This window comes from Bubalus kerabau, chromosome 10, assembly GCF_029407905.1.
Source record: "Bubalus kerabau isolate K-KA32 ecotype Philippines breed swamp buffalo chromosome 10, PCC_UOA_SB_1v2, whole genome shotgun sequence".
NCBI lineage: Eukaryota > Metazoa > Chordata > Mammalia > Artiodactyla > Bovidae > Bubalus > Bubalus kerabau.
Genome location: NC_073633.1, coordinates 26,408,440 through 26,435,076, shown reverse-complemented (window position 1 = coordinate 26,435,076; position 26,637 = coordinate 26,408,440). Strand labels below are relative to the sequence as shown.

At 41.8% G+C, this 26,637-nt stretch overlaps 1 protein-coding gene across 2 annotated transcripts; it reads right to left on the bottom strand.

Moving 5' to 3' along the window:
- Nucleotides 1–4,636: 4,636 nt before the first annotated feature.
- DAD1 (defender against cell death 1) lies at nt 4,637–26,205 on the bottom strand. 2 transcript variants are annotated; one of them, XM_055537114.1, is made up of 3 exons: nt 25,875–26,201; nt 15,036–15,210; nt 4,637–4,880 (listed from the first exon to the last, which is right to left on the bottom strand). In XM_055537114.1, exons 1-2 carry the CDS (start codon nt 26,083–26,085, stop codon nt 15,080–15,082), a joined length of 342 nt encoding a protein of 113 aa, XP_055393089.1. In that variant the 5' UTR covers nt 26,086–26,201; the 3' UTR covers nt 4,637–4,880; nt 15,036–15,079. The 2 variants fall into 2 exon arrangements, with proteins under 2 accessions (XP_055393089.1, XP_055393090.1); XM_055537115.1 differs by lacking the exon at nt 4,637–4,880 and adding an exon at nt 11,185–11,868 and having other exon boundaries at nt 25,875–26,205.
- Nucleotides 26,206–26,637: the final 432 nt, after the last annotated feature.

The following is a 26,637-nucleotide window of genomic DNA, read 5'->3' as shown; positions in this document are numbered from 1 at the left end:
TGGCCCTCTTCCTGACTAGAATGTAAGGCTCAAAAAGGGAGTTACCATGTCTGTTCTGATCACCTCTGCATGTCCTGGAGAGTAGGCACACAAATATTTTTTAACTCAGTGATGGAGTCATAGAAAGAGTTTCCCCATCAGACGTCTCTTATAGTATCTTGAAACTACACAGGGTAGTGAAAGTCACTCAGTCATGTCCAACTCTTTGCGACCCCATGGACTATACAGTCCATGGAATTCTCTATGCCAGAATACTGGAGTGGTTGGCCTTTCCCTTCTCCAGGGATCTTCCCAACCCAGAAATCAAACCCAGGTCTCTCACATTGCAGGCGGATTCTTTACCAGCTGAGCCACAAAGGAAGTCCTGATGGGGTAAAAAACATGGCTAATTTTTGAAGCCAAATGTTGGGTATCTGTAAGTTTATCTCTTGACATGCATGCGTGTGCATTGTGTGTCTGTGACATTTTCAGTAAGAAAAAGTTAAGAAACAAAGCTGTTCATCCCTGGATTTAAAAAGGCAGAGCAGTTTCAAATAGCAGACCCCAGGGATGTCTCTAGGGACATCTAGGGACTCCCTCAGGATGTCTTTCTCCAGAAAAAGAGGAAGACCTGACCTTGGCCACCACAGTCCTTTAGCTGAAAGCCAGTAAAATTGGACGTGCAGCTGAGGGTGAAAAGCAGTATGTGTGGACACTTTCCCGCATTTCTGACGACTACCCTCAGGGTACCAATACATTTGTACAGCAGTCGTATTAACAAGGTACTTTCACTTATATTTTGTTGGGACAACAGTGAGAAGTCCTACTAGCCCCATGTTAGTCTATCATTTTCTCATAAAGTCTAACCCAAGTGCTTTGAAATCAGACAGGAATAAGATTCAAACCTTCACAGTCGTCTGAGTTTCCATTTCCTCATCTGAAAGGGACACTACCTTCTCTTCATGGGATTATTGTTGTTGTTCAGTCACTCAGTCGTGTCCAACTCTTTGCAACCCCATGGACTGCAGCATGCCAGGTTTCCCTGTCCTTCCCTATCTCCTAGAGTTTGCTCAAACTCATGTCCATGGTGTCGATTATGCCATCCAACCATCTCGCAGGGAAACGTAAGTAACAGGACACTTAATACCATGCCAGACATACGGAGGGCACTCAGCGGTAGCCACTCCTGGACAGCAAGGCTGTTATCTTGTCTCTGGTGATCCCACGTGCTATGCAGCACTATGCCTGGGTGCCTAATTATTGGCTAAATTTGAGAGACAAAACAAAAGGTCTTCCGGTCAACAGACAGGAAGTGGCAGAACATGTCCTTGAATTGACACCTTCAGGGCAAGCACGGTACTTCCAGCACCAGCCGGCTGCCCAGCTAGGGTCTTGAAAATGCCTCTCCTTTTCATCCCATGGACAGGTCTGCATAAGCTTGAACCCGCCTATTAATTCAACCTAAGCAAGTATTTTTTAAAATTCCTCAGAAGTCTTTTTTTTCTCCCTCATTTCCTTATCTAAGATCCTTGTTCTGTGAAATATTGTTTCCTCGTGCAGGAAAAATCCATTTATTTATTTTTAATTGAAGGATAATTGCTTTACAGTATTGTGTTGGTTTCTACCAAAAGGAAAAAATCCATTTTTTATATTCGTTAAGTTTTTAAAAGTTAAAGGCAGGAAGTCATACAGCACTCAGACTGTAGAAGCCCTGAGCCACAAGCCAAGATGGGAGCGGACACAGTAACACCGAGTCTGTACACAAGCGCCCCAGCCCCTAGCAACCACCAGGGCAAGTTTGCTGAGCCAAAACCAGAGAGCAGGCCTCTCTGACCCCCACCCCCCAAGTATTTTCAACCATCATAACAAAAGTGTTTTGAAGACTAAGATGAAAGGATGTGATCAAAGAGGCCAAAGGTATTGGCTGCTAAGAGAAGAAAACACCAATGATGGTTTCCATGTGATAGGGGGCAGGAAGTGTGTGGGCAGGAGGTGCTCAGGGCCGGGCTTCCCACCACTGCAAAGAATGGCAGGGAACAGACCGTGTACAGCGCTTGTGGTGAATGGTTTCCGGCCCCACAGAAGAGCATAGAAAATAAAAATAAAGCTACTTCGTAAAGGTGTTCAGCTGGAGACAGCAGAAAATGCTAGACTATAGCTCACTCTGTGGCATAGTACTCAAAATCCACTGTTGCAGCATGCTCCTCTGGGAACCCATGTGTGAGACCCATAGAGGGGCACCATCAAAACAGAGCTGATGGGTATCAAGACCCAGGCTGGAAGACCCATTAGATGAAAAAGATGACCCATCCTGGTTCAGTGCCTCTCATCTAAAAAAAAAAACAAAAAAAAACCTAAGAATCAGAAATTCCATTGGGGAGAGAGGGAATGTACTTTTTAAACTTTTAAATAGTTTCACAGGTAAATTTTCTGCTTCTAGAGTTGAGAACCACTCAGCTATTAAAAAGAATGCATTTGAATCAGTTCTAATGAGGTGGATGAAACTGAAGCCTATTATACAGAGCGAAGTAAGTCAGAAAGTAAAACACCAATATAGCATATTAACACATATATATGGAATTTAGAAAGATGGTAACGATGACCCTATATGCAAGACAGCAAAAGAGACACAGATGCAAAGACTTTTGGACTCTGTGGGAGAGGGCGAGGGTGGGGTGATTTGAGAGAATAGCACTGAAACATGTGTTTTATCATATGTGAAACAGATCGCCAGTCCAGGTTCGATGCATGAAACAATGCGCTTGGGGCTGGTGCACTGGGATGACCCTGAGGGATGAGATGGGGAGGTGGGAGGAGGGTTCAGGATGGGGAACACACATATACCCATGGCTGATACATGTCAATGGATGGCAAAAACCACCACATATTGTAATTAGCCTCCCATTAAAATAAATAAATTTTTTAAAAAAATAAGAGGAGACACCACTGAACAAGTGAACAAAACCCAAAAATGAAGTTTTATTAAACTGAATTTAAAATCAAGATTCTAAAAGCTTTCTATAGGCTTTTGCCCTACTGCAAACAGTGAGAAGGCAATACGAGATGAATGTTTCCCACTGATGGTCACTGGCTTGGGTAAATCACCTCTGAGGTAACAGCTAACCCGGTTAAGTGGGTGCTTGGTATCTGCCCCGTGTATCTCAAGATCATGGATAGACATTAAAATGTGTGTATTAGAGGCTCTGAAAGTTGTAATGTCTTCCTTGATAAAATTAGTACTATTATTCCCAGTTTTTAAGCCCATTTATACTGCTTTTCTTATTCAAAATACTGGTCTATCAATCTACACTAAAAATTGTTCAGAAGCCTCCTGATAAAGATACATACCTGCACACAAGTTTGAAAACATTATTAGTTATGAGTGAACTAATATCCCTCAGAATGGTAAACCAAGCCCCAAGGACCAACATCCTGCCTTTGTGATACAGTTTTAGTGAAACACTGCCAGATCATTCAGTGATGACGACTCCTGATACAGAGCTATTCTCGAACCTCAGTGTGTATCAGAGTTCCATGGAGAGCTAAAAAACAGAGGCCCAAGCTCATTACTAAGTTCCCAGAGAATTGTGAAATAAACCAAGATTTGAGAACCACTGGTCTGGATGGGTGCTTCTCAAAATTGTAATATGCCTGTGATTCCCATGCAGACCACGTTCAAACAGCTTTTGCTTCAGGAGGGAGTGAGGTGGGGCTGGAGAGTCTCCTTTTCAAAGATTCCTAGGTGACGTCAATACTGCTGGTCAATGGGCTACATTTTTAGGAACAAGAATCCAGTGGTACTTCTCCAATCTGGCTGCATGTTAGAATCTCCTGGGTAGCTGTACGAAGATGCCACCCCAAAGATTTTTATTTAATTGGTATGGGCTGTGCCCTGGGCATTGAGATTGCAAGTTCCCTAAGCAATTCTAATGTGCAGCCAAGTTGGGGAATCTCTAGAGCCCAACATACCAAGGCAGCAGTCAGCTAAATTTAAATAGTGGAATCCCCAACATAGCTTATTTCCTATATACAGCCCCCAAGATGGAAATAAGGATGCCACCACAATACATATAAATATGCCTAGACTTCAGCCAGCAGACCTATTGTTCCACCCAAGCGTGTCATGAACTCTGATCTAAAGCAAGTTACAAATCGGAGCTTCAATTTCATCTACCTAATGAGGACTGGAACCCCTGAGATAATAGTAAGAACAAAGTGACAATACTGGAGAGCAGGGTCTCATAAATAAGCATATACACAAGTCCCACACTTTTTGTACTCTTCTTACACTAAGAGATACGTATATCACTTTTCACCACTAAATCACAGTGAAACAGATATAAATGGGGAAGCACACATGTAGTTCAATTTCTCACAAAGTGCTTACTGATGCAGTTCCAGGAATGCATTGTGTCGTAAGAGCAGAACCACCTGCAACAATTGAAGGATTAGTAAGGGATTACCAGTTCCAGGGAAAAGACAAAGGGCTCTCCTTTCCCAGGGTTGTCAGAGCTGCCTTTTGTCATTAACTTCAAATACACTGAATGAAAACATGGAGGTAGATTCACAGTTGCAAGTTATCAACTCCTAAAGAAATTTGCACAGAGGACTGAAGGAAAAGGATTTTAATACCAAAAAACACAGCCAGAGGCAGAGGAAGGAGTGGCATGGAACTTTTTAATTTGGAAGGCAAAAAGGTTACACTTCGTGGAAGGCAGAAGCTGTGCTAACAAATGCTTATTACAAAATTGTTCTGGCCCGGAAGGAACCTAGGGAACTTCTCTAGGCTCTCCACCTGCACCCCAAGGAGTTGGTAGTGAGCATAAATCTGAAGAAAATCCATGTGTCCAGCAAACTGCCATCTCAAAGAGCTCTTATCCAGGAGAAATTAAAAAGTGAACCTGAAAGAAAGAAGCAGAGAGGTAAGAAGAGATATTCATGGTTTCTAAAATGTCTTGTGATACTACAGACAGGGCCTCAAATCCTTTAACCTAAATTCTAAACCCGTATAGACAAAGGCAGTTACAGGGTTCCCCAGTTCTGGAAAGTATTTAAACCAGGCTAGAACAACCAAAATAAAGCGAATATTTTTCAATGAACATTTTACAGAAGTATCCATAAAAACTAATGCTCAAATCTCAATTCCAAGATAGAAATGACTTGGAACTGTAGACGCAGTTCTAACGCTGGCTCTACAATTAATCAGCTGTGTGACTTCATATAAGTCACTCTGACCTTCCTGATCCACAAACCCTCTTTGTGGTGAGAGGGCTGCAACTTAACCTAAAGAACTTTTCTGGATTTAGAAAGCTTATAAAGCACTAATTTATCATTGGGGTGGGAGTGGTGGGGAGTGGAAGAAAGAAGAATTCGAAAAACCCAGAAAAAGATCCCCAACCTCAGGTTTAACAAAGGACCAAAAGAGAAGGAATAATTTTCATTTAAAAGTAAGACTATTTTTGGCAAGAACGAGGTAGAGAATAACCCCAAGAGAAGTGGCTTTCTTTCTCACCCCTCTGGGAGGGCCACCCACACAGTGTGCTCCAACCCAGTGTGGCCAGGGGTGACCCCTTGGCTCTAGGCGCCCCAGCGTCCCCAGCCGCAAGCAGTGTGCCATCTTCCGTGTGTGTCATGACTTGAGAAATGTTGGAAGATACTACCTTTCAGAAGAGGGGGGCTACCCGCTACGTGAAAGGGCACCATCTTACTTTGTGTATTGGTTCAGGCGATCTGGAGATTCTAGCATCAGAGCTTAAAGGAAAGATCTTAGACTCCTAGCCAGATTGTCATTTCACTAACAATGGCACTTACAGAAATGCTACATAATTGCAGAATATTCCTACATCAGTGGAATTAGAATATGTAAAACAAAGAGCAAAAATTGGGGAGCAAAAGTGATCACAGTGCCAAACAAAGAACAAAGATCTCCTGAAACTCACCTATTCACTCCATCAAATTTCTTAAGCAAACTCTCTGACAACAGACTATCACATCAGTGCTAACAGCCAAGGTGAGAGAGGACCAGAGCACTGGCCACTTCCGGGAAGAGCCCTGACCCACTGAGAATGCTAAGAGAAATCCTCATTTACTAGGAAAGTCAAGTTTTGCGATCTTACGATATTAAAACATTTAAATCTAAGACATTGGGACTGGTCCATCTAAAAAGCAAGAAAATGATTCATGAGAGTAAATTTCTTTGAAAATGGTTTTCAGAAAATTCCTATTTACATAGATCTGCTCCTTTCTTTTAAGGCAAAAGTATATTTACCAGACAGTATTCTAAAAGCAGAGCTTCTAGGAGTCTTTGAATTATTAGCTCAACAAAACTGAACGATTCACCAGGTCAGAAGAATGATTTCAACTGTTAACCAGGGGATAAAGGTTTCAGGAAACTGACTAATAAAGTTTCCTCCCCTGATAACAAGATATGTAAAGTGGAAGCCACCTGCTGAGGAGAGTGAGCATGGCTTCTTCCATCTATCCACCCGAGCAGGAAAGACAGCACCATTCCATCAACCTGTTCCCGTCATCTCAAGAGAAAGCAAGGCACAACACAAAGAACTATTCAAAATACTCACTCTCTGTGAAGTCACAAAAGATGATGTCAGACAGGGGCATTTCCATTTGGAATGTCTGCTTCCTCAGCACCATCTCTGTTCAGACACCAGCACTGAGCAGATATGCTCAAATACCAATTTTCCTTCAAATCCATCTCATCCTAGATTCTACTCACCCAATTAAAACTAAAATTGGAGAAAATAGGAATCAACGCGCATCTAGTCTTCTCATCTTACAGATGAGGCAACTGCCATCTGAGAGTCTGACAGATCTGTCCAGAGCTGTGCTGTCCAACACCAAAGCCACTGGCCGCACGTGACTATTCAAACTGAGTTAACATTAAATAAAATTAAAAATTCAGTGTCTTAGACGTCCCTGGCGGCCCAGTAGTTAAGACTCTGTACTTCCAGTGCAAGGGGTGTGGGCTCAATCCCTGGTCAGGGCACTAAGATTCCACATGCTGCGGGGTGTGGCCAAAAAGGAAAAAAAAAAACAGTGCCTCAGTTACACAGCCACATTTCTAATGTTTAATAACTAACTACATGTGACCAGTGGCTACCATACTGGGCAGCTGCAGACTCAAGTTTGCCCAAAGCAAAGTTCTATTGGACAGCGCTGGCCCAGGGTCACCCTCTTGAGATAAAGTCAGGTTTCCTGATGTGCATTCTCCTCCATTTCTTCCAGATCATATTAAAGATGACTTATTGTGCAGAAACATTTACCTCTAAGTTTTTCCCATTTAAAAAAGAGAAGCAACTTTGATACTGTTAAAAGAAACCTTCTAACAAGACATATATATTTATCATCCAAAAGTCTTTGAACACTATAGAGAAGAAGGAATATAAAAGTTTGGAGTAAAAATGTCAGTTAATGAGTTCCTACTCAGTCACTTATTAGTTCCAGGCCCTGGACAAATTAATTTAAATTTCATCAAGGTTTTCTTACCTCATGTATAGAAAGGGATTACTACTATTTGTCTACCTCCATCCCAGCGTGCTGAGTGCCATGCTGAGTGCCAAAGAATTGATGCCTCTGAACTGTGGTGTTGGAGAAGACTCTTTAGAGTCCCTTGGACTGTAAGGAGATCCAGCCAGTCTATCCTAAAGGAGATCAGTCCTGAATATTCATTGGAAGGGCTGATGTTGAAGCTGAAACTCCAATACTTTGGCCACCTGATGTGAAGAACTGACTCACTGGAAAAGACCCTGATGCTGGGAAAGATTGAAGGCGGGAGGAGAAGGGGACAACAGAGAATGAGATAGTTGGATGGATCACTGACTCAATGGATATGAGTTTCAGCAAGCTCCGGGAGTTGGTGATGGACAGGGAGGCCTGGCGTGCTGCAGTCCATGGGGTCGCAAAGAGTTGGACACGACTGAGCGACTGAACTGAACTGACCCCAGCATGAGCTGGGGGATGACACAGGTTGATGTGTATAAAAGTGCACGTGGAATGTGTGAGTCCTGCAAACCTGGTGATGTGATAGCGGTACAACATTCAACAAATGTCTAATTTTGTAAAAGGCTTTATACAAGCATTGTGCATTTTTAACTTTTTACCATCCTGATGGATGATGAAAACCTGGTAATGTATAAAAAGCAAAAACTAAAGGAAAAAAGCAAGGGAAAAAAAAGCAAAGCTCAGCTGAGGATCTACACAGTGTGACCCTCCTCAAACACAAGGGGACTATCATGAATACTATTAATCAGAGGCTTCAACAACTGCAAGAGACTCTGATGACCACCCAGGCCAATTCCCTCCCTGTAAAGATAGGGGAAATGAGGGCTCAGCAACAAGCTTATTTCTCCAACTAGTTAACAGCACAGCAAATTCTACAGCACAGGTCTTCTGACTTCTAGTCTCCTGCTCGTGCCCCACTCTACCACCCTTCATGCAGACTGTTTCCTTGGCTTCGTTCTTCTACAGCACACTCCTCATGTCTGAGCATCCACATAACTAAGGATACAGCTATGTTATACAGCATTTCTTGTTGCTGAAAATGATTTACACACCAAACATGCACTATGACTGTTAGCTCTGTGCTAAGCTCTAAGGTCCCTATTCCCTGGGCATTTAAGAGTCCAGTGGGAGAGACAGGAAAATGAATGGTTTCGTAAGTGTATGGTAAGTGCAGCATTAGGGGCAGGTACCGGGGACTGTGAGAGCCCCAAGAGGCTCCTATGCAACCTGGGGGCAGAATGCCTTGCAGCAGGAATCATCTGAGCTGCAAGGGTAGAGAAAATGAGGCAGGGACTTCATAAACACAAATCTGTAGCAGTCCCCTGGCGCTCCAGTGGTTAGGACTCAGCACTTTCACTACCGGGGCCCAGGTTCCATCCTAGTCAGGAACTAGGGCTCCATAAGACACAAAGCTCAGCCAAATTTAAAAAAACAGAACAAAATTTAAAAAAAAAAAATAATAATAATAATCTACCTGATAGTCCCTCTTTTTTTTTTTTTTTTTTTTTGCTGGTTTTCAATGAACCAAATAAAAAATAGAGCAAAATCACCAATTAAAAGTCATCAGTTATCAGGAGTTTTTTGTAAAAAAAAAAATAAGCAGATTCAAGGTTTTAAGAATAGGTAAAAAACTAAGCTCATTCTCCAACCAAGGAAAAAAAGGGGGGTTGAAAAAAAGACTATGCTAACTCAAAATGTTTTCTACAAATTTAGAGTATTCCCCTTTTTCAGAACTTATCTGATGGCTAATTCAATAAAGGTGAAATGTCACAGAGAAAATGAAATAGACACTAACCCCTCACACACACACAAACTTAAAGCTGGCTGCCAGGAGAAGAGCAAAACCAGGCCTCAGTTCAGTTCAGTTCAGTCACTCAGTTGTGTTCAACTCTTTGCAACCCCATGGACTGCAACACACCAGGATTCCCTGTCCATCACCAACTCCTGTCCATCAAGTCAGAAACAGGTCTAGAATAAGCCAAAATGGGAGCTCCTGAACTGACAAGAAAAATAAATAAAAAGTACATCTGTGGGCCACTGTACACTTGGTCTTCACATGTAACAAAATCCCATGGTCACTGTAAGGTTGCATGACCTTTTGTGCCTCACTCGACACTGCCCACTTCTGGTCAGAATGTAAAGCAACCCCCACCTAACATCTAGGCCCACCTGGAGCTCTGCTGCCCTCCTGTGACTGGAAAGAAACTAGGTTTTATCGCAAAGGTATTTGTGGTCTCTTCCCCTAAACTCAGTTTCTCTTTTGAGCTTGTAGTATACTCTCAGCAATGAAATCTACCAGCCACTAGGTGGCAGTAGAGCCTAAAAAAATCACATTAAGATTCCCTTTAGAGGTAATTTTCTAGATTACTACAGTACTGATATTTACTGATGAATTCGAAAAGCCAACAGCAATTGCTTGTTGGAATATAATTCCCAGAGTTATGTCTCCTTGTAGCACCCTCGCTTCAGCCAGGATTAAACACTATGAATTTTTAAAGACAGCAACAGAGACACTGATGTATAGAACAGTCTTTTGAACTCTGTGGGAGAGGGACAGGGTGGGATGATTTGGGACAATGGCATTGAAATATGTATAATATCATATATGGAACGAGTCGCCAGTCCAGGTTTGATGCACGATACTGGATGCTTGGGGCTGGTGCACTGGGACGACCCAGAGGGATGGTAATGAGGAGGGAGGAGGGAGGAGGGTTCAGGATGGGGAACACAGGTATACCTGTGGCAGATTCATTTCGATATTTGGCAAAACCAATACAATATTGTAAAGTTTAAAAATAAAATAAAATTAAAACAATAAATAAATAAAGTCCTGCAGAAGACCCTCCACCATAAAAACAAAGTAACACTAACAAGGTTTCAGCACAAGCTGGTGGCCAACTATCTCCCCCAGGCTAAGCACACTTCCAAGCGCAGGTCTGTCCCTTTGTCAAAGCCCTGCTCACTCCTCCCCCTGATTCGGGGAGTCATCAGGAACTTCCCTTCCCAAGCTGTGATCCAATGTAGCTAAGTCTCTCTTCCCTTCCGAACACTTGAGGTAGGCTGACATTTTCCGAAAAGAATTTCACAAGGAGACATGAAAAAACAAAACAGGAAATATTCACCTGTAGTTATGTAAATCTTTAAATATTCAAATCTACTGAATATGATGCATTCAAAATAGACTTACTGCCACCTAAGTGCCAAATACCAACACTTTAGAGGTGCATGGATTCTCCCAACTCAGAAGCTCACTGGGAGCATTTTTCCTTTTTATAATAATTTTTTAAATATTATGAAGTCTATTCTTAAACCTAGCAATAGCCACCTATACCAGTGTTGCCAACTGAACAGCTACCTTTTACCACAGGTGTCTCACTCTGCTATCTCTGGACATGTTTTCAGGGGGCCACAAAGTCTGAAGTTTGGATAAGGTTGTGTTAACAGTAGTTTTTACATATTTATAAACTTTAAGAAGACAATAAAGTCTTACAGCAGAGGGAAACAATGGGGACTGGAGGGATTCAAAGGAACTTTAGCTTAGTTTCTGTTCAAAATCTGTTCATTGCAAGTAATGAACATGGGGGTGTTATATTATTCTCTGTACTTTTCTGTATTTTTAACATTGCCATACAAGCAAAGAAAGTAAGTAATAAAGGAAAAGACGGTGGTAAAATAACTGTGGCCACATTTTAAACACATTTCTCTGACTGTGCAATTGTCAAATACTTTATAATAAGCAATTTTTTTATAAGCAATTTTTTTAAGAAGGGTGATTTTTTTTTTATATATGTATTTATTGACTGCCCCGGGTCTTGGTTGCAGCACGCAGGATCTTCAATCTTCATTGCAGCATGCAGGATCTTTAGTTGGGATACAGGAACCTCACTTGTGGTGAAGGAACTCTTAGCTGTGGCATGTAGGATCTAATCTCTGACAGGGGTTGAACCCAGCCCCCTTCACTGGGAGCACGGAATCTTAGCCACTGGACCACCAGGGAAGTTCCTATAATAAGCAATTTTAAGCAAAAATTAGGGCTTCCCTGGTGGCTCAGATAGTAAAGAATCTGTCTGCAGTGCGGGAGACCCAGATTTCCCTGTGTCGGGAAGATTCCCTGGAGAAGAAAATGGCAACCCACTACAGTATCCTTGCCTGAAGAATCCCTATGGACAGAGGAGCCTGGTGGGCTACAGTCCGTGGGGATGCAAACAGTCGGACAAGGCTGAGCAAGTAACACAAGCAAAAATAGAGATTAAAAACATTTTTTTACATCAGACTGGATTATCAAACTTAAAAGATTTCCAGTAAGGCTCTTTGAATCTTAGTTTCCCGTTCATAAATGGAATTAGCAAGTTTATCCTCAAGAGGTTTGTTCTGAAAATAAAACAGAATAAGAAGCACTTAAAACCTGATCCATGTGAGCATTCACTATCTGCTAACTTCCTTACTTCTCCTTGAAAACATTTCTTTAACTCAATGCCATTTTCTTCTGATCTGCCTTTTTCAGAGTCGCTGCTGGTTTTAAATACTACCCCAAAATTCACAAAAAGCAGTACGCTATATATGTTTATTCTTTTTATACCCAACTCCCAACATACTTGGCAAAAATGGAAAGTATTAAATTTTTGTTGTACCCTCTGATATAAATATTGAAAACTCACTTAAAAACCATTTTTAAAAGTGTTTTAGGACACTGCACATAGAACTGAATTAGAAACACAGAAAAAGAGCAGAAAAATGTCTATTTGAAGATTGAGAGCAGGACAGTATACGGTATGTCAAATGAAAGATCTCTGGGAAAAAAAAACCCTGATGAGTCCCCCACAGAAGAATTTCTCTATGAATACACCCTCTATAGAATGATTTAACACTGTAATCTGGGATTGGAAGATTATGCTGTACCCTGGACCTATAATTCCCAGCTGAACAGGTGGCCCTAGGTCGTTAATATGGTCTGTAGTATGCAGACTCAGTTTCTGCTGAGCCTGCTTTTTTGTCTGTTTTTGTCATAATTTTGAAATACTAAGCTCTCTGCAGCAGAGTCCTCTTCCAATCATGACAGCCCTAAGAAATAATTTTTCATGATTTGGTATCTCCCTGATCCTAGAGAACATCCTTGGACTGTATGCTCTGTCCCCTTGTTAAAGCATACACCACCATGACTCATCTAGAAAAAAGTAAGGCATTTACTTTTTAGACTAAGGCATTGCTCTAAAGTAAGGCACTGCTTTTAGAGGAAGGCAGTCAGAAGACTTATGACCTTTCCAGCATTTTTACTATCGGAGCCCAAGGGTTACTCAGGACGTTCACAGGTCAATGAAGGTCAGTGTTTTTGGCTAAGTTTTCCACCTGCACTGAAGAAGCTGTCATTGGTCAGACACCTCGCCTGCGGCCTCTGCTCCCAGAAAGCATGGCAGCCACCTTCTCTCAGCCCCCACAGCACTTTGTTCAGGTCTTTAGCATGGCTCTAACTGCTGTGGGTACATGCTTCTCCATTAGACTGTTCACTTCTTGAAGGCAGGAACTATGTTTTCCTTTTCTTTGTATTCCCAGTATCAAGGCATTGACTGGCATATGAGAGAACAATTCAAGTCCTGATCAGGTCTCCAAAAAATTCAACTGTATTAGGATAGTAGAAAGAAGTGGTTCTCAACCTCTTTCACTGATATAAACCATCTCTGTCAACTTAACTATTGCCAAAAGTGAAACTTCACCTGAACTAACAGAACTGTTTTTGAGACAATATAAAAAATGGAAAGGCTTTATGTAATATACTAAGGAACTGATTGACTTATGATAGAAATTGAAGTACAGTCAGTCACATTATTACATTTACCTTGCCCATGGCTGTTGTAACTCATGTGTTAGATTTCTGATTAATACAAAAATGACAGCTTTCCAAGTACAACAGAAAGAGGTTGGGCCTCTTCCCCCAGAGACGGTAACATTTCCTAAGGTTCTCTTTTCTCTACCCCAATAATAGCAACATTTAATTCTGTAGGGAAAGGCAGAGAATAGAGTGCATTTACTCATCAGTAGGCAACATAGGATATTGGAAGAGCACCACTGGACTAGGACACTGCTCTGCTACCACTGAGCTGCATGGCCAAGGAAACCCACTAGACTGTTCTGGAACTCTCTTTCCTCATATATAAAATAAGTATTAATACAAAGTCAAGTGCTTCTCAGAGCTTTAGGATTCTGCTTAGGAGGGAAAGATGGAGGGGAGGGCATACTACACACGAGGAGAGCCCAAGCAAAGAGGGCTTTTCAACTCTGTCAATCAAAACAACCCTGGCTCCTCTGCCATTTTATATATTGAGATTCTATTTTTTGGGCTCCAAAATCACTGCAGATGGTGACTGCAGCCATGAAATTAAAAGGCGCTTGCTCTTGGAAGAAAAGTTATGACCAACCTAGACAGCATATTAAAAAGCAGAGACATTACTTTGTCAACAAAGGTCCATCTAGTCAAGGCTATGGTTTTTCCCGTTGTTATGTATGGATGTGAGAGTTGGACTATAAAGAAAGCTGAGCGCAGAAGAATTGATGCTTTTGAACTATGGTGTTGGAGGCGACTCTTGAAAGTCCCTTGGACTGCAAGGAGATCCAACTAGTCCATCCTAAAGGAGGTCAGTCCTGGGTGCTCATTGGAAGGACTGATGTTGAAGCTGAAACTCCAATACTTTGGCCACCTGATGTGAAGAGATGACTCATTTGAAAAGACCTTGATGTTGGGAAAGATTGAGGGCAGGAGGAGAAGGGGACAACAGAGGATGAGATGGTTGGATGGCATCACCGACTCAATGGACATGGGTTTGGGTGGACTCCGGGAGTTGGTGATGGACAGGGAGGCCTGGCGTGCTGCGGTTCATGGGGTCGCAAGGAGTCAGACACGACTGAGCAACTGCACTGAACTGATTGAGATACTTAGAAAATAAAAGAGCTCTACTGCTAAAAAAAAAAGGAAAACTGACAAATGAACCAAACAGCATCTCATTTTATATTTTAAGGTGTTTTCCCAAGCTAATCCAATTTTCCCATTAATTTTTAATTTAGCACATATATTAGCAAGAAGCTGTCATCATGAAGCTATCATTCATTTAGCATATACTATACATGTATCAGGTGTAAGCACTATACTAGGTACTACGGGAACAATGGCCCAGCACTTGAAGTCATCTGAAAAAAAATTATAGAGCAAAACTAAAACCAAAATCTACAATTTATGTCTCTTCCAAGATCTCAGAGTCATTTTCATGGGGCTATTGGTGCAGAAATTAATGTATTAGCTACAAGCAAACTCCCATTTTCTGCTATCTTAATGATTTCCAGAACAGTGAGAAGAGAAGGCAATGACCAAGATCAGCAGCACTGATGAATCATGATGATATTAACACAAACTTTGCAGACCAATATGGAAAATTCTGCAAACCTCTCATCAGCACTATGGGAACTCTGCCAACCATGATCAAAACCAGCCCTCCAATCTCTATTCCTAAAACCAACATCATGTGATAAGTGCTAAGATCATCACTTACATTCTTCTAGTCTCCTCCTCCTCAGTTAAGTAAACAGGAATGATTCAGCCAACGAAGTTCATGACGACAAGGTGAAGGATGGTGCTGGCAAAGAGAAAATCAGCAAAGGCTCGCTCTGGGGAGATGCCTTGGAAATCCGCCTTGTTTTGTGGGTTGATCTGTATTCTCAGACAAACTGTACAAGAACAAAAACACAAAAATGATTATCAAGTATGTAACACGTATGACTAATGCACATACTCAGACCCTCTGACCCAATAATTCTATTCCAACAGAAGTCATACCTAAGTCTATCAAAAGACATGTACAGGAATGATACCCATGGTGGCCCCCAAATGGATGCAATCTAATATCTATCAATGGTAAAATAGAGGGTATTCTCCAGCAGTTCAGTGGTTAGGACTCAGCACTTTCACTGACAGGGACCCAGATTCCATCCCTGGTTGGAGAACTAAGATCTCACAAGTTGAGCAACCCCAAAAAAAAAACAAAAAACAAAAAAAACCCCACAAACAAAACAGTAAAATGGGTAAATTAAGGCATATGCATACAACAGATACCATAAAGCAATGAAAGAACTTCACATCATGGATGTCCACAAATATCATGATGAGCAATACAATCCAGACGCCAAAAAGTACATTCTTATGATTCTACTTCTACAAAGCTTAAAACCGGCCAAAAACAATCTACAGTAATACAAGTCAGGATAGTGGTTTTTAATCTTTCACAGGAGAGATGACTTGGAAAACATGCGGAGAGACCTTTAGGGTGCTGGTAATGTTCTATATCTTGATGTGGTAGTGGTTAAAAGGGTAAATTTTTTAAAGTTCATCAAGTTGTACACTTAAATTTTCTGCTGTTGTTTGTTAAAGGGAATAATATGACTTCTCAGAGTTAAACTAAAAATCAAAGGCTTACTTAGAAAAAATATATATACAACCAGAAAATCTTGAGAACTCTCTTATCTCCTGACTTAAGTTTATAAACTTTTTAAGATGGAGATGTAGTTGAGGTAGTAACAAAGAAGGCAGGCTGAGACCAAGTTATAAAACCGTGAATTATTTCCAACAGAACATGTATATTAGACAGCAGAGATGCGTATCCACGAGGACCTCACAGTTATAATCTTTGATCTCCCAGTTCTAGCAACTGTTGGTCTCAAAAAAGGCAAGAAATCTAAATTACATATAGCTCTGACAGAGAACTCTCCATTGCCACCTTCTGTACCCTTGAAGATTACAACCTGATACTGTAGCCACAGTGACCATCTGACATGAAAAGAAAGTTCTAGGGATACACTTTTCCAAAATATCTTTATACCTGTGACAAATGATTACAGAACTTAAATTTACTTCAGGCTAGCATCTGTTCCCATCACTTCATGGCAAATAGATGCAGAAACTGTGGAAACAGTGACAGACTTTATTTTTGGGGGCTCCAAAATCACTGCAGATGGTGACTGCAGCCATGAAATTAAAAGGCGCTTACTCCTTGGAAGGAAAGCTATGACCAACCTAGAAAGCATATTAAAAAGCAGAGACATTACTTTGTCAACAAAGGTACGTCTAGTCAAGGCTATGGTTTTTCCAGTAGTCATGTATGGATGTGAGAGTCGGACTATAAAGAAAGCTGGATGCCAAAGAATTGATGCTTTTGAACTGTGGTGTTGGAGAAGACTCTTGAGAGTTCCTTGGACTGCAAGGAGATCCAACCAGTCCATCCTAAAGGAAATCAGTCCTGGGTGTTCATTGGAAGGACTGATGCTGAAGCTGAAACTCCAATACGTTGGCCACCTGATTTGAAGAACTGGCTCACTGGAAAAGACCCTGATGCTGGGAAAGATTGAAGGTAGGAGGAGAAGGGGCTGACAGAGGACGAGATGGTTGGATGGCAACACCGACTCAATGGACAGGAGTCTGAGTAAACTCCAGGAGTTGGTGATGGACAGGGAGGCCTGGTGCGCTGCAGTCCATGGGTCACAAAGAGTCAGACACAACTGAGCGACTGAATTGAACTGAGCATCCATTTTACCACTAACCAAGAGAAGGCAATGAACTGAGATCTAACCCAAAGGTCAGAAAACTACTAGACTAATTCTCAAGAGTCCATCACTATGGCAACAGAGTTGTCATTATGCTTAAACATGGAAACAGTCCTGATGTTTTCAGGAACCTGGACTCTACAAAACATGAAGGACACTGACTGAAACAAGGGTGGCCAATTAAAATCTGCTGGGGCAAGTACAGCTTGCTTCATCCATTTGCCAGGGCAACTAGCAACATCTATTAATGTTTAAAATGTTGCCACCTTTTAACTTAAGAATTTATCTTACAGAACAAGGACATTCTAACAGCATGTACCTAAAGCTGAAAAAAAAAAGTGAAAACAGTCCAAATGACATCAAGGGATTATTTAAATAAATTACACTACAGACATGCAATAAAACCCCATGCAATTATTCAAAAGAATGAGGTGAATTCTCAATAGGTTGACAGTAAAGATATCTAAAATACATTAATTGAAAAAGAGCTAAAAATATTCTACTATTCTATTCCATATTTCTCTTCAAGTAAATATATTTTCTCATTTTTCTTGGAATGTAGGAAAAAATCTGGGAAAAGAGATACCAAACACAATTAACAGTGGCGACTGGGGTGGAAGGTGGGAGTGGAGTAATGCTTGAGAATGGGGGACAAAAGTAAAGAGAAACTCCACATGAAGGTAGATAAGGAAATGAATTGATGTTACCATTTTCACAATCACAGTAACCGAACTTACTTCAATAACAACGTAAGAGTCAGAATCTTGCAGAGATGCAAAGGACCCTGAATGTCATAGAGACCAACATCCCTTACGATGCACAAAATGCCCAAGAGGTGGTGGGGATGGGTATGCCAAGAGGGCTGCGTGAATCAGCTGGGAATCATTTCAAAATATACTTACCATTTCCAGAATCTGATAAGTCATGTCCAGGTAGAGAATTACAAACCATCCAGAGCCTGTGTTATCACAGAGGCAACTATCCCCCACATGCAGGGGCGAAAAAAAAGGCAAAGAACGCCTTTTCAAAAAGTGTTAGTCTCTCAGGCATGTCCAACACTTTGCGACCCCATAGACTGTAGTCCATAGAATTCTCCAGGCAAAAAGAATACTGGAGTGGGTTGCCATTCCCTTCTCCAAGGGATCTTCCCAACCCAGGGATCAAACCCGCATCTCTTGCATTGCAGGTAGATTCTTTACTGTCCGAGTCATCATGAAAGCCCTCTGTTCAAGAAACAACCCCTCCACATACAAATAGTCTCTCCCTGAGCACTTCCAGAAATGGAAACGTACTACCTCCTGAGGCAGCTTGCTCCATTTTAGTGGTTCTAATTTATCTCCTTAAATGCTCATTTATTCAGCAAAATATTTACTGAGCATCTACTATGTGCCATGCAGTGTGCTAGGATTTTGGCACAGAATAAGACAAGAGTCTGGCTCCCAAAGAACTTACACTTCAATGAAGAGAAACATAATAAACAAAAAAACAAATAAAGAAATATGAGGTAGAGATACGTGCTCTAAAGAAAACAAGGTAATAGAAGAGTGACTAGGAAGCTATTTCTTATTTGATGGTAACAGAAGATCTCTCTAACAAGGTGCTATTTGAAGACCAAAATTTGATAGGAGCCAACTATGGAAAGATCTAGGGGCAGAGCGTTCCAGGCAGCAAGAACAATGTTGACATGCTCTAGGTACAACATGTCAGACTGACTAGACTCATGATCAAGGGCAAGAGGGGGACAAAGGCCAAATCCAGTGGGGTTTTGTAAGCTTCAGTAAAGACTCTGGATGTAGTTCTAAGAGCAATGGAGTAATATTCCTAAGTTTTGAGTAAAATAATCTGATTTACATTTTCTAAGGATGGTAGAACTGCAATATAGAGAATGGTTTGCAGAGTTAAAGAAACAAAAGAGTCATGTAGAAGCCAAAGAGCTTGGGCAATGGTAATAAAATGGACAGAAGTGGAGAGATACAGGCTGTGTTTTGGAAAAGGGCTTGCTAATGTAATGGATGTGGGAGATAAGAGAAATCAAGGCATCAAGAAAACCTCCTAAATTTTTAGCTTCAACAATTTAACCAACATTGACACTATGTTCTGACTGGAGAAGAGAGATGGTTGGGCCGGAAGGTTCAATTTGGAGTTGTGTGTTAGACATCAAGTGAAGATGTCAAGTGGGCAATTGGACTTACTAATTTGGAATTCAGGGAACAGGTTAAAACTGAAAATATTAATGTGGTAGTCGCAGTTACATAGGTATTATTTACATTCACCTAAACGGAGAAGGCAATGGCGCCCCACTCCAGTACTCCTGCCTGGAAAATCCCATGGATGGAAGAGCCTGGAAGGCTGCAGTCCATGGGGTCGCTGGGGGTCCAACACGACCGAGCAACTTCACTTTCACTTTTCACTTTCATGCATTGGAGAAGGAAATGGCAACCCACTCCAGTGTTCTTGCCTGGAGAATCCCAGGGACGGGGGAGCCTGGTGGGCTGCCGTCTATGGGGTCACGACACGACTGAAGCGACTTAGCAGCAGCAGCAAAGGAAAGAAATAGAGACTGGGTCTGGAACCACACCCTCAGACCGAGAAACACCTAGCACAAACAGTAGGAAAGAAAAACCAATGAGGTAAGAAAGAACCATCAGGAAGAGTGTGGTGTACAAGTTTTGAGAAGTACTTCATTCACGCAGAAGGACGCAGCCAACTATGTTAACTGCTAAATGTTGCCGAGCATTCAGGCAAGGTGAGGTGTGTGCCATTAGATCTGGTAAGATGGAAAGAGTGGTTTCACTGTAGTGGTGGGGAAAGACCACCAACAAGAGTGGGTTAAGAGCAAATGGAAAGTCAGGAAGCAGAAACAACTAGACTATTTTTTCAAGGAATTCCGTGATGATGGAAAAGAAATGGAACAGTAGCTAGAGGGGTATCTGGAGTCAAATTAATTTTTAATTGGATTAATTAATTATGCTCTAATTAATTAGAGCATATGTGTATTATGGGAATGATCCAGTGGAGGGAAATTAATGGTACAGAATGCAGGGACGATTACAGAAGCTGAGTCCTTGAGTGAGCAAGAGACATCAAGATGCTCTTCACACGTGGAGGAGGTGGCCTCTGATAGGAAAGGGATATATCATCCACCATCACAGGAAGTCAGAGAGCAGGGGTACAAGTGGAGGTGAGCTGCTATGATTCCTTGCTGGGAAAGGGAAAGCAAAAAAACAAAGCAAGATCAACTGAGAATAAAGGAAAAGAGAAAAGACAGGTGAGAGTGCAGAGAGAAACTACGAAGCATATCTTGGAAAAGCAAACATATTAGGGAAGTGTTACAGGAGCACTATTCTCACCAATACTTCTCCATCACTGCACCACATCCATGTACTTGCCTGCATCTCCCACCAGATTATAAACCCTGTGGGAGTAGAGACCACATCTGCATGTTCCATAGTTAAATTCTCAGTTCCCTGCCAGGAAACCTGACATATAAATGTTCAACATTCCTTAACTTATCAGAGGCACGCTCACAACTGAATATCCATTATTAAGCACTGATTGATGAACAGAGCATTACACACCTACAGAACATGGAAGGAAGACCTAAATCTCAAGAGCCAGGCAAGGGCTCAAAGGGAAGCAGCACTTGAGCTGTCTAAGAAGTGAAGTAATTTTCCAGGCAATCAAACAAAGGTAAAATAGCTTAATACACCTTGGAATGTTCAGGGAATAATAAGTAACACAATAATACTGGAATATAAAGTACAGAGGAGGTAGAGACAAGAGAAGAAGCTTGAGATGTGTCCAGAGCCAGATCATCAAAAAGCCTCTACACCATTAAAAAATCTTTTAAATTTCTCTTTGGATACAGACAAATTTTCTGTGGGGAGTAGAACAGTTAGATCTGCAAGTCAAATCAAGCCTGCAAACATAGCAGAAGAGGGACTGGAGGGAGAGACAAGAGGCTGGGAGATCAATAAGGAAGATTACAGTAGTCCAGATAGCAGATATTGAGAGCCTGAGTGACAGAAGACAACAGCTAGCAATGGATATGAGATTTAGAAACAGGACTGTCAGGCATAATGCTGCCAAACTTCCAATCTCTTTGATAACAGTTATGGGCCTAGGAATCTAATAGATAATTCCCAAAGAAACACTGGACTCCAGTCTTCACAGCCAAAGAGCTGCCATGAGAAAGAAAACACTCTGAATTAGGCCTCCTTGTCTTTCAAATTCAAGCCGTTTTGGATCTATAAACCAGGGGAAACAAAACTTTGTTAATTCCAAAAGTATTTCATAAAGATTAGAAAACAGAATAAAAAAAAAAGAAAAAAAGATAAAAAAAAAAAAAAGAGAAAACAGAATAGACAAAAGCTGTGAAACTACTTAAAAACTGATTTCAAGACCAAAGACTTATTTTAAAGACAGTCTTAATGTTTTCCACACATCCCTCCTAAATAGCACTTTAAAGGAGCAAAAAGAGGTATTTCAATCAAGTAAAAAAGGAAAAACTAGAAGGGCTGCCAACACTGGGATGCTATTCTGAAAAGGGGACAGGTGTCTCTTCTAGAGATATCTAACCACAAGATAAACAGTCAGCTGCTGAGGATGTCTGAAATCTGTCTGGAAGAGAAAAATATTCTATCATTGAAGTCCTCTACACTGTAAACTGTTGATCAAAAAAAAAACAACAAAAAAAATTTCTCAATGGCAATTTTCTACCTCTGGCTCCTTCTTGAAACCATGGGTAAGTCTCCCCAGTCATGAGGAAATAGAAGAAAACAGATCATTTTCATTGGGCCCAAATAATATCAGGCTTTAAAAAAAAAAGTGACAGGATCCTGTACTGATTTATAATGTACTAGTCAATTTCCAAACAGCATATGCTAAATAACACATGCAGAAGGGATGGAAGAGAACAGACTACCAAAAAGAAATTAAGGGAACCAGGTTAGAGAACTTTCCCCTCCAATTTATCCTACACATTAACACCAATTTTAAGTCTCTCCTTCATTCAAATCTAAAAACATTTTTAAATGTTTTAAATGCTTAGACGCATTCCTATTACCTACAGGATAAAATTCCTTGGCCTGGCCCTCAAGGTTCTAGCACCCAGAACTACCTAATCTTTCCACATAATCGCCTACAATTCCCTTTCTCAGCCAAACTGACCTCCCCCCTTCTCTTCCAATAGATAGAACAACTTGGGGAAGTTAGAAACCCCAGCACAAGAAACAGACACAAGGCAGCGGTGGATTTAGTAAGGTCAAAGGTGTCAAAAGAAATGCAAACAAAAAAGGACAAATGGGACCAAATTAAACTTAAAAACACTTGCACAGAAAAGGAAACTATAAACAAAAATAAAAAGAAAACCCTCAGAATGGGAGAAAGCAACGGACAAAGGATTAACTTCCAAAATATACAAGCAGCTCACACAGCTCAATATAAGACAAACAAGCCAACCAAAACATGGGCAGAAGACCTAAACAGACATTTCTCCAAAGACGCATCAGTTCAGTTCAGTTGCTCAGTCATATCCAACTCTTTGGGACCCCATGGACTGCAGCACGTCAGGCCACCCTGTCCATCACCAATTCCCAGAGTTCACTCAAACTCATGTCCATTGAGTCGGTGTTGCCATCCAACCATCTCACCCTCTGTCATCCCCTTCTCCTCCCACCTTCAATCTTTCCCAGCATCAGGGTCTTTTCCAGCAAGTCAGTTCTTCAAATCAGGTAACCAAAGTATTGGAGTTGCAGCTTCAGCATCAGTCCTTCCAAAGAACACCCAGGACTGATCTTCTTTAGGATGGACTGGTTAGATCTCCTTGCAGTCCAAGGGACTCTCAAGAGTCTTCTCCAAAAGCATCAATTCTTAAGCACTCAGCTTTCTTCACAGTCCAACTCTCACATCCATACATGACCACTGGAAAAACCATAGCTTTGACTAAATGGACCTTTGTTGACAAAGTAATGTCTCTGCTTTTTAATATGCTGTCTAGGTTAGTCATAACTTTTCTTCCAAGGAGCAAGCGTCTTTTAATTTCATGGCTGCAATCACCATTAGTGATTTTGGAGCCCAAAAAAATAAAGTCTGACACGGTTTCCACTATTTCCCCATGTATTTGTCATGAAGTGATGGGACCAGATGCATGATCTTAGTTTTCTGAATGTTGAGCTTTATGCCAACTTTTTCACTCTCCTCTTTAACTTCCATCAAGAGGCTCTTTAGTTCTTCTTCACTTTCTGCCGTAAGGGTGGTGTCATCTGCATATCTGAGGTTACTGATATTTCTCCCGGCAATCTTGATTCCAGCTTGTGCTTCATCTAGTTTCTCATGATGTACTCTTCATATTAGTTAAATAAGCAGGGTGACAATATACAGCCTTGACGTACTCCTTTCCCGATTTGGAACCAGTCTGATGTTCCATGTCTAGTTCTAACTGTTGCTTCCTGACCTGCATACAGATTTCTCAAGAGGCAGGTCAGGTGGTCTGGTATTCCCATCTCTTTCAGAATTTTCCACAGTTTATTGTGATCCACACAAAGCCTTTGGCATAGTCAATAAAGTAGAATTAGATGTTCTTCTGGAACTCTTGCTTTGTTGATGATGCAGCAGATGTTGGCAATTTGATCTCTGGTTCCTCTGCCTTTTCTAAATCTAGCCAATAAACACATGAAAAGATGCTCAACATGGCTCATTATTAGAGACATGATCTAAAGAAATCAAACAACAATGAGGTATCACCACCTCACACTGGTCAGAATGCTGCTGCTGCTAAGTCGCTGCAGTCGTGTCCGACTCTGTGCCACCCCATAGATGGCAGCCCACCAGGCTCCCCCGCTCCTGGGATTCTCCAGGCAAGAACATTGGAGTGGGTTGCCATTTCCTTCTCCAATGCATGCAAGTGAAAAGTGAAAGTGAAGTCGCTCAGTTGTGTCCGACTCAGTGACCCCATGGACTGCAGCCTACCAGGCTCCTCCGTCCATGGGATTTTCCAGGCAAGAGTACTGGAGTGGGGTGCCATTGCCTTCTCCGCTGATCAGAATGGCCACCATCAAAAAATGTATTATACAAACAATAAATGCTGGAGAGGATATGGAGAAGAAAGAACCCTCTTCCACTGTTGGGAACGTAAACTGAGGCAGCCACTATGGAGAATAGTATGGAGATTACTTTAAAAACTAGGAATAAAACTACCGTATAACCCAGGAATCCCACTACTGGGCATACACCCTGAGAAAGCTGTAATTCAAAAAGACACATGTACTCCAAATCTCACTGCAGCACCATCTACAATAGTCAGGACATGGAAGCAACCGAGATGCCCATCAACAGATAAATGGATAAAGAAGCTGTACATACATACAATGGAGTATTACTCAGCCATAAAAAGGAATAGATTTGAGGGTGCTGAACTGAGGTGGATGTACCTAGAGCCTGTTACACAGAGTGAAGTCAGTCAGAAACAAAAAAACAAATATCATATATTGCCACATATATATGGAATCCAGAGAAATGGTACTCATGAACCTATATGCAGGGCAGGAATGGAGAGGCAGACAGTAGACTTGTGGACACAGCAGAAGAAAAGGGTGGGATGAATTGAGAGAGTAGCACTGAAACATATACATTACCATGTGTGAAACAGATAGCTAGTGGGAGGCTGCTGTGTAACTCAGGGAGCTCAACCCAGTGATATATGAAAACCTAGAGATGGGGGATGGGAGTGTGGAAGTGGGAGGGAGTTTCAAGAGGGAGGGGATACAGGTATCCATATGGTTGATTCACTCTGCTGTATGGCAAAAACCAACACAACATTGTAAAGCAGTTCTCCTCCAGTTAAAAATAAGTTTTAAAAGAACAAAATTTAAAAAGTAAAAAGAAATGCAACCAATACCCTTCCACAGCAACTATGAATTGCCCTGAATCCTTTTTCCTAAAGCAATTTTCATTTCTTAGACCCAATTACCTATTACTCAACAGCTATGAAATCACAATCCCCCACAAGAACTCCATTACTCCCTCTCACTAGGCATTTTCTTCAATGACAAGCCATCAACTTCTCATTGGGGAGGAAGTTAGGGGGTCTGCCAATTCAATTTTAGCCACAGCAGCCTCAAACCCAAAGACATGGCATAAAGAAAAATAAAATTCTTCTGATTGTATCACACCAATAACAGAATTATGAGAATGAAAGCTGAGTTCAAGACAGTAAAATAACAGCTTCAGAGTTGGGTTTTCCGTTTTAAAAGTTTACCAACTTCAAAGCTGTGTTAAACTTAAGTTAAAGATGAAATGCAGTTTTCCCCGGACCAATATGAAGTGAAGTGGATCACCAGGTTGAGGAGCAGAATGAAGGTATTTCTAGATTTAAGTCCAGTTCTTCGGCGGCTTTTTCGCGTTAGGTATGACAACTTGAATGAGCCTCAATTTCCCCACTCACAAAAACACAGCAATGCAGATTACCCTCACAACTTCAGAAGGCGGTGGTCTGATACAGAACCGAGTACTGTGGAAATAAAAGTAAAGTGAAGTCGCTCAGTCGTGTCCGACTCTTTGCGACCCTGTGGACGGTAGCCTAACAAGCTCCTCCGTCCATAGGATTTTCCAGGCAAGAGTACTGGAGTGGGTTGCCATTTCCTTCTCCAGGAGATCTTCCCAACCCAGGGATCAAACTGGGGTCTCCCACATTGCAGGCAGACGCTTTACCTTCTGAGCCACCAGGGAACTGTGTGGAAATAGAAGTACGCACCAAAGCAACACATTATTATTGAGATCACTTATAGAATCATTACCCGCTAGGATGAAGCTCCCCACACAAGAGATGAAGCCCGAGAGGAAGGAGTTGAAGGGGAAGGTCCCCACGAGGAGACAATAACCGAATTGCAGCGCTCCAGTCAGCAGTATATACAGGAGGTACGCATCCAACAACTTCAAACGCTGAGGTGTGGCGCTCAAGTACTCTTCTAAAAACCGCGAGATGACCGACAACACAGACGCCGACATGGCTACAGTCGGCTACAAGCTGAATATTCCCGCCGGCCTACCCTCAAACTCCTAACTGAACAGACCACCACACGGGATATAGGCTTGGCGCATGCGCACAGCTAATATGCAAGCTCCGCCCTCCTCGAGTTGCCACTTTGCGCAGGCGTATAGGCCGGCCAAGGCGCGAAACAAGTGATGCGCAGACGCAGAATACGTCTACGGCCTGAGAACCACAGCCAGAGAAAGCTAGTGCGCCTGCGCAACGGATCTGTCCCGGAGCTGGAGACGTGTACTCTTTTTGTCCTGTTTCCGCCGTCGGGTTAGTGACGCCCACAGTTGCTCTAGCAACAGGGTAGCGTGAGAGGAAGAGGAGGACAGGTTTTTCAGCGGACAGTGTGGCTACCCGAGGGTTCCGGCTTTCTTTGGTTCTTGGGCGTCCTTATTGGATCTGCTTTAAGTCAATGTCTGGCGCTTCCTGGGTTTCGGTACCCGCTCGGCCCTATATCTGTTAAGAGCACTGACTGCAGATGCCTGTCCCAGATCATTAGAGGAACTCAAGTTGTCCCGCAG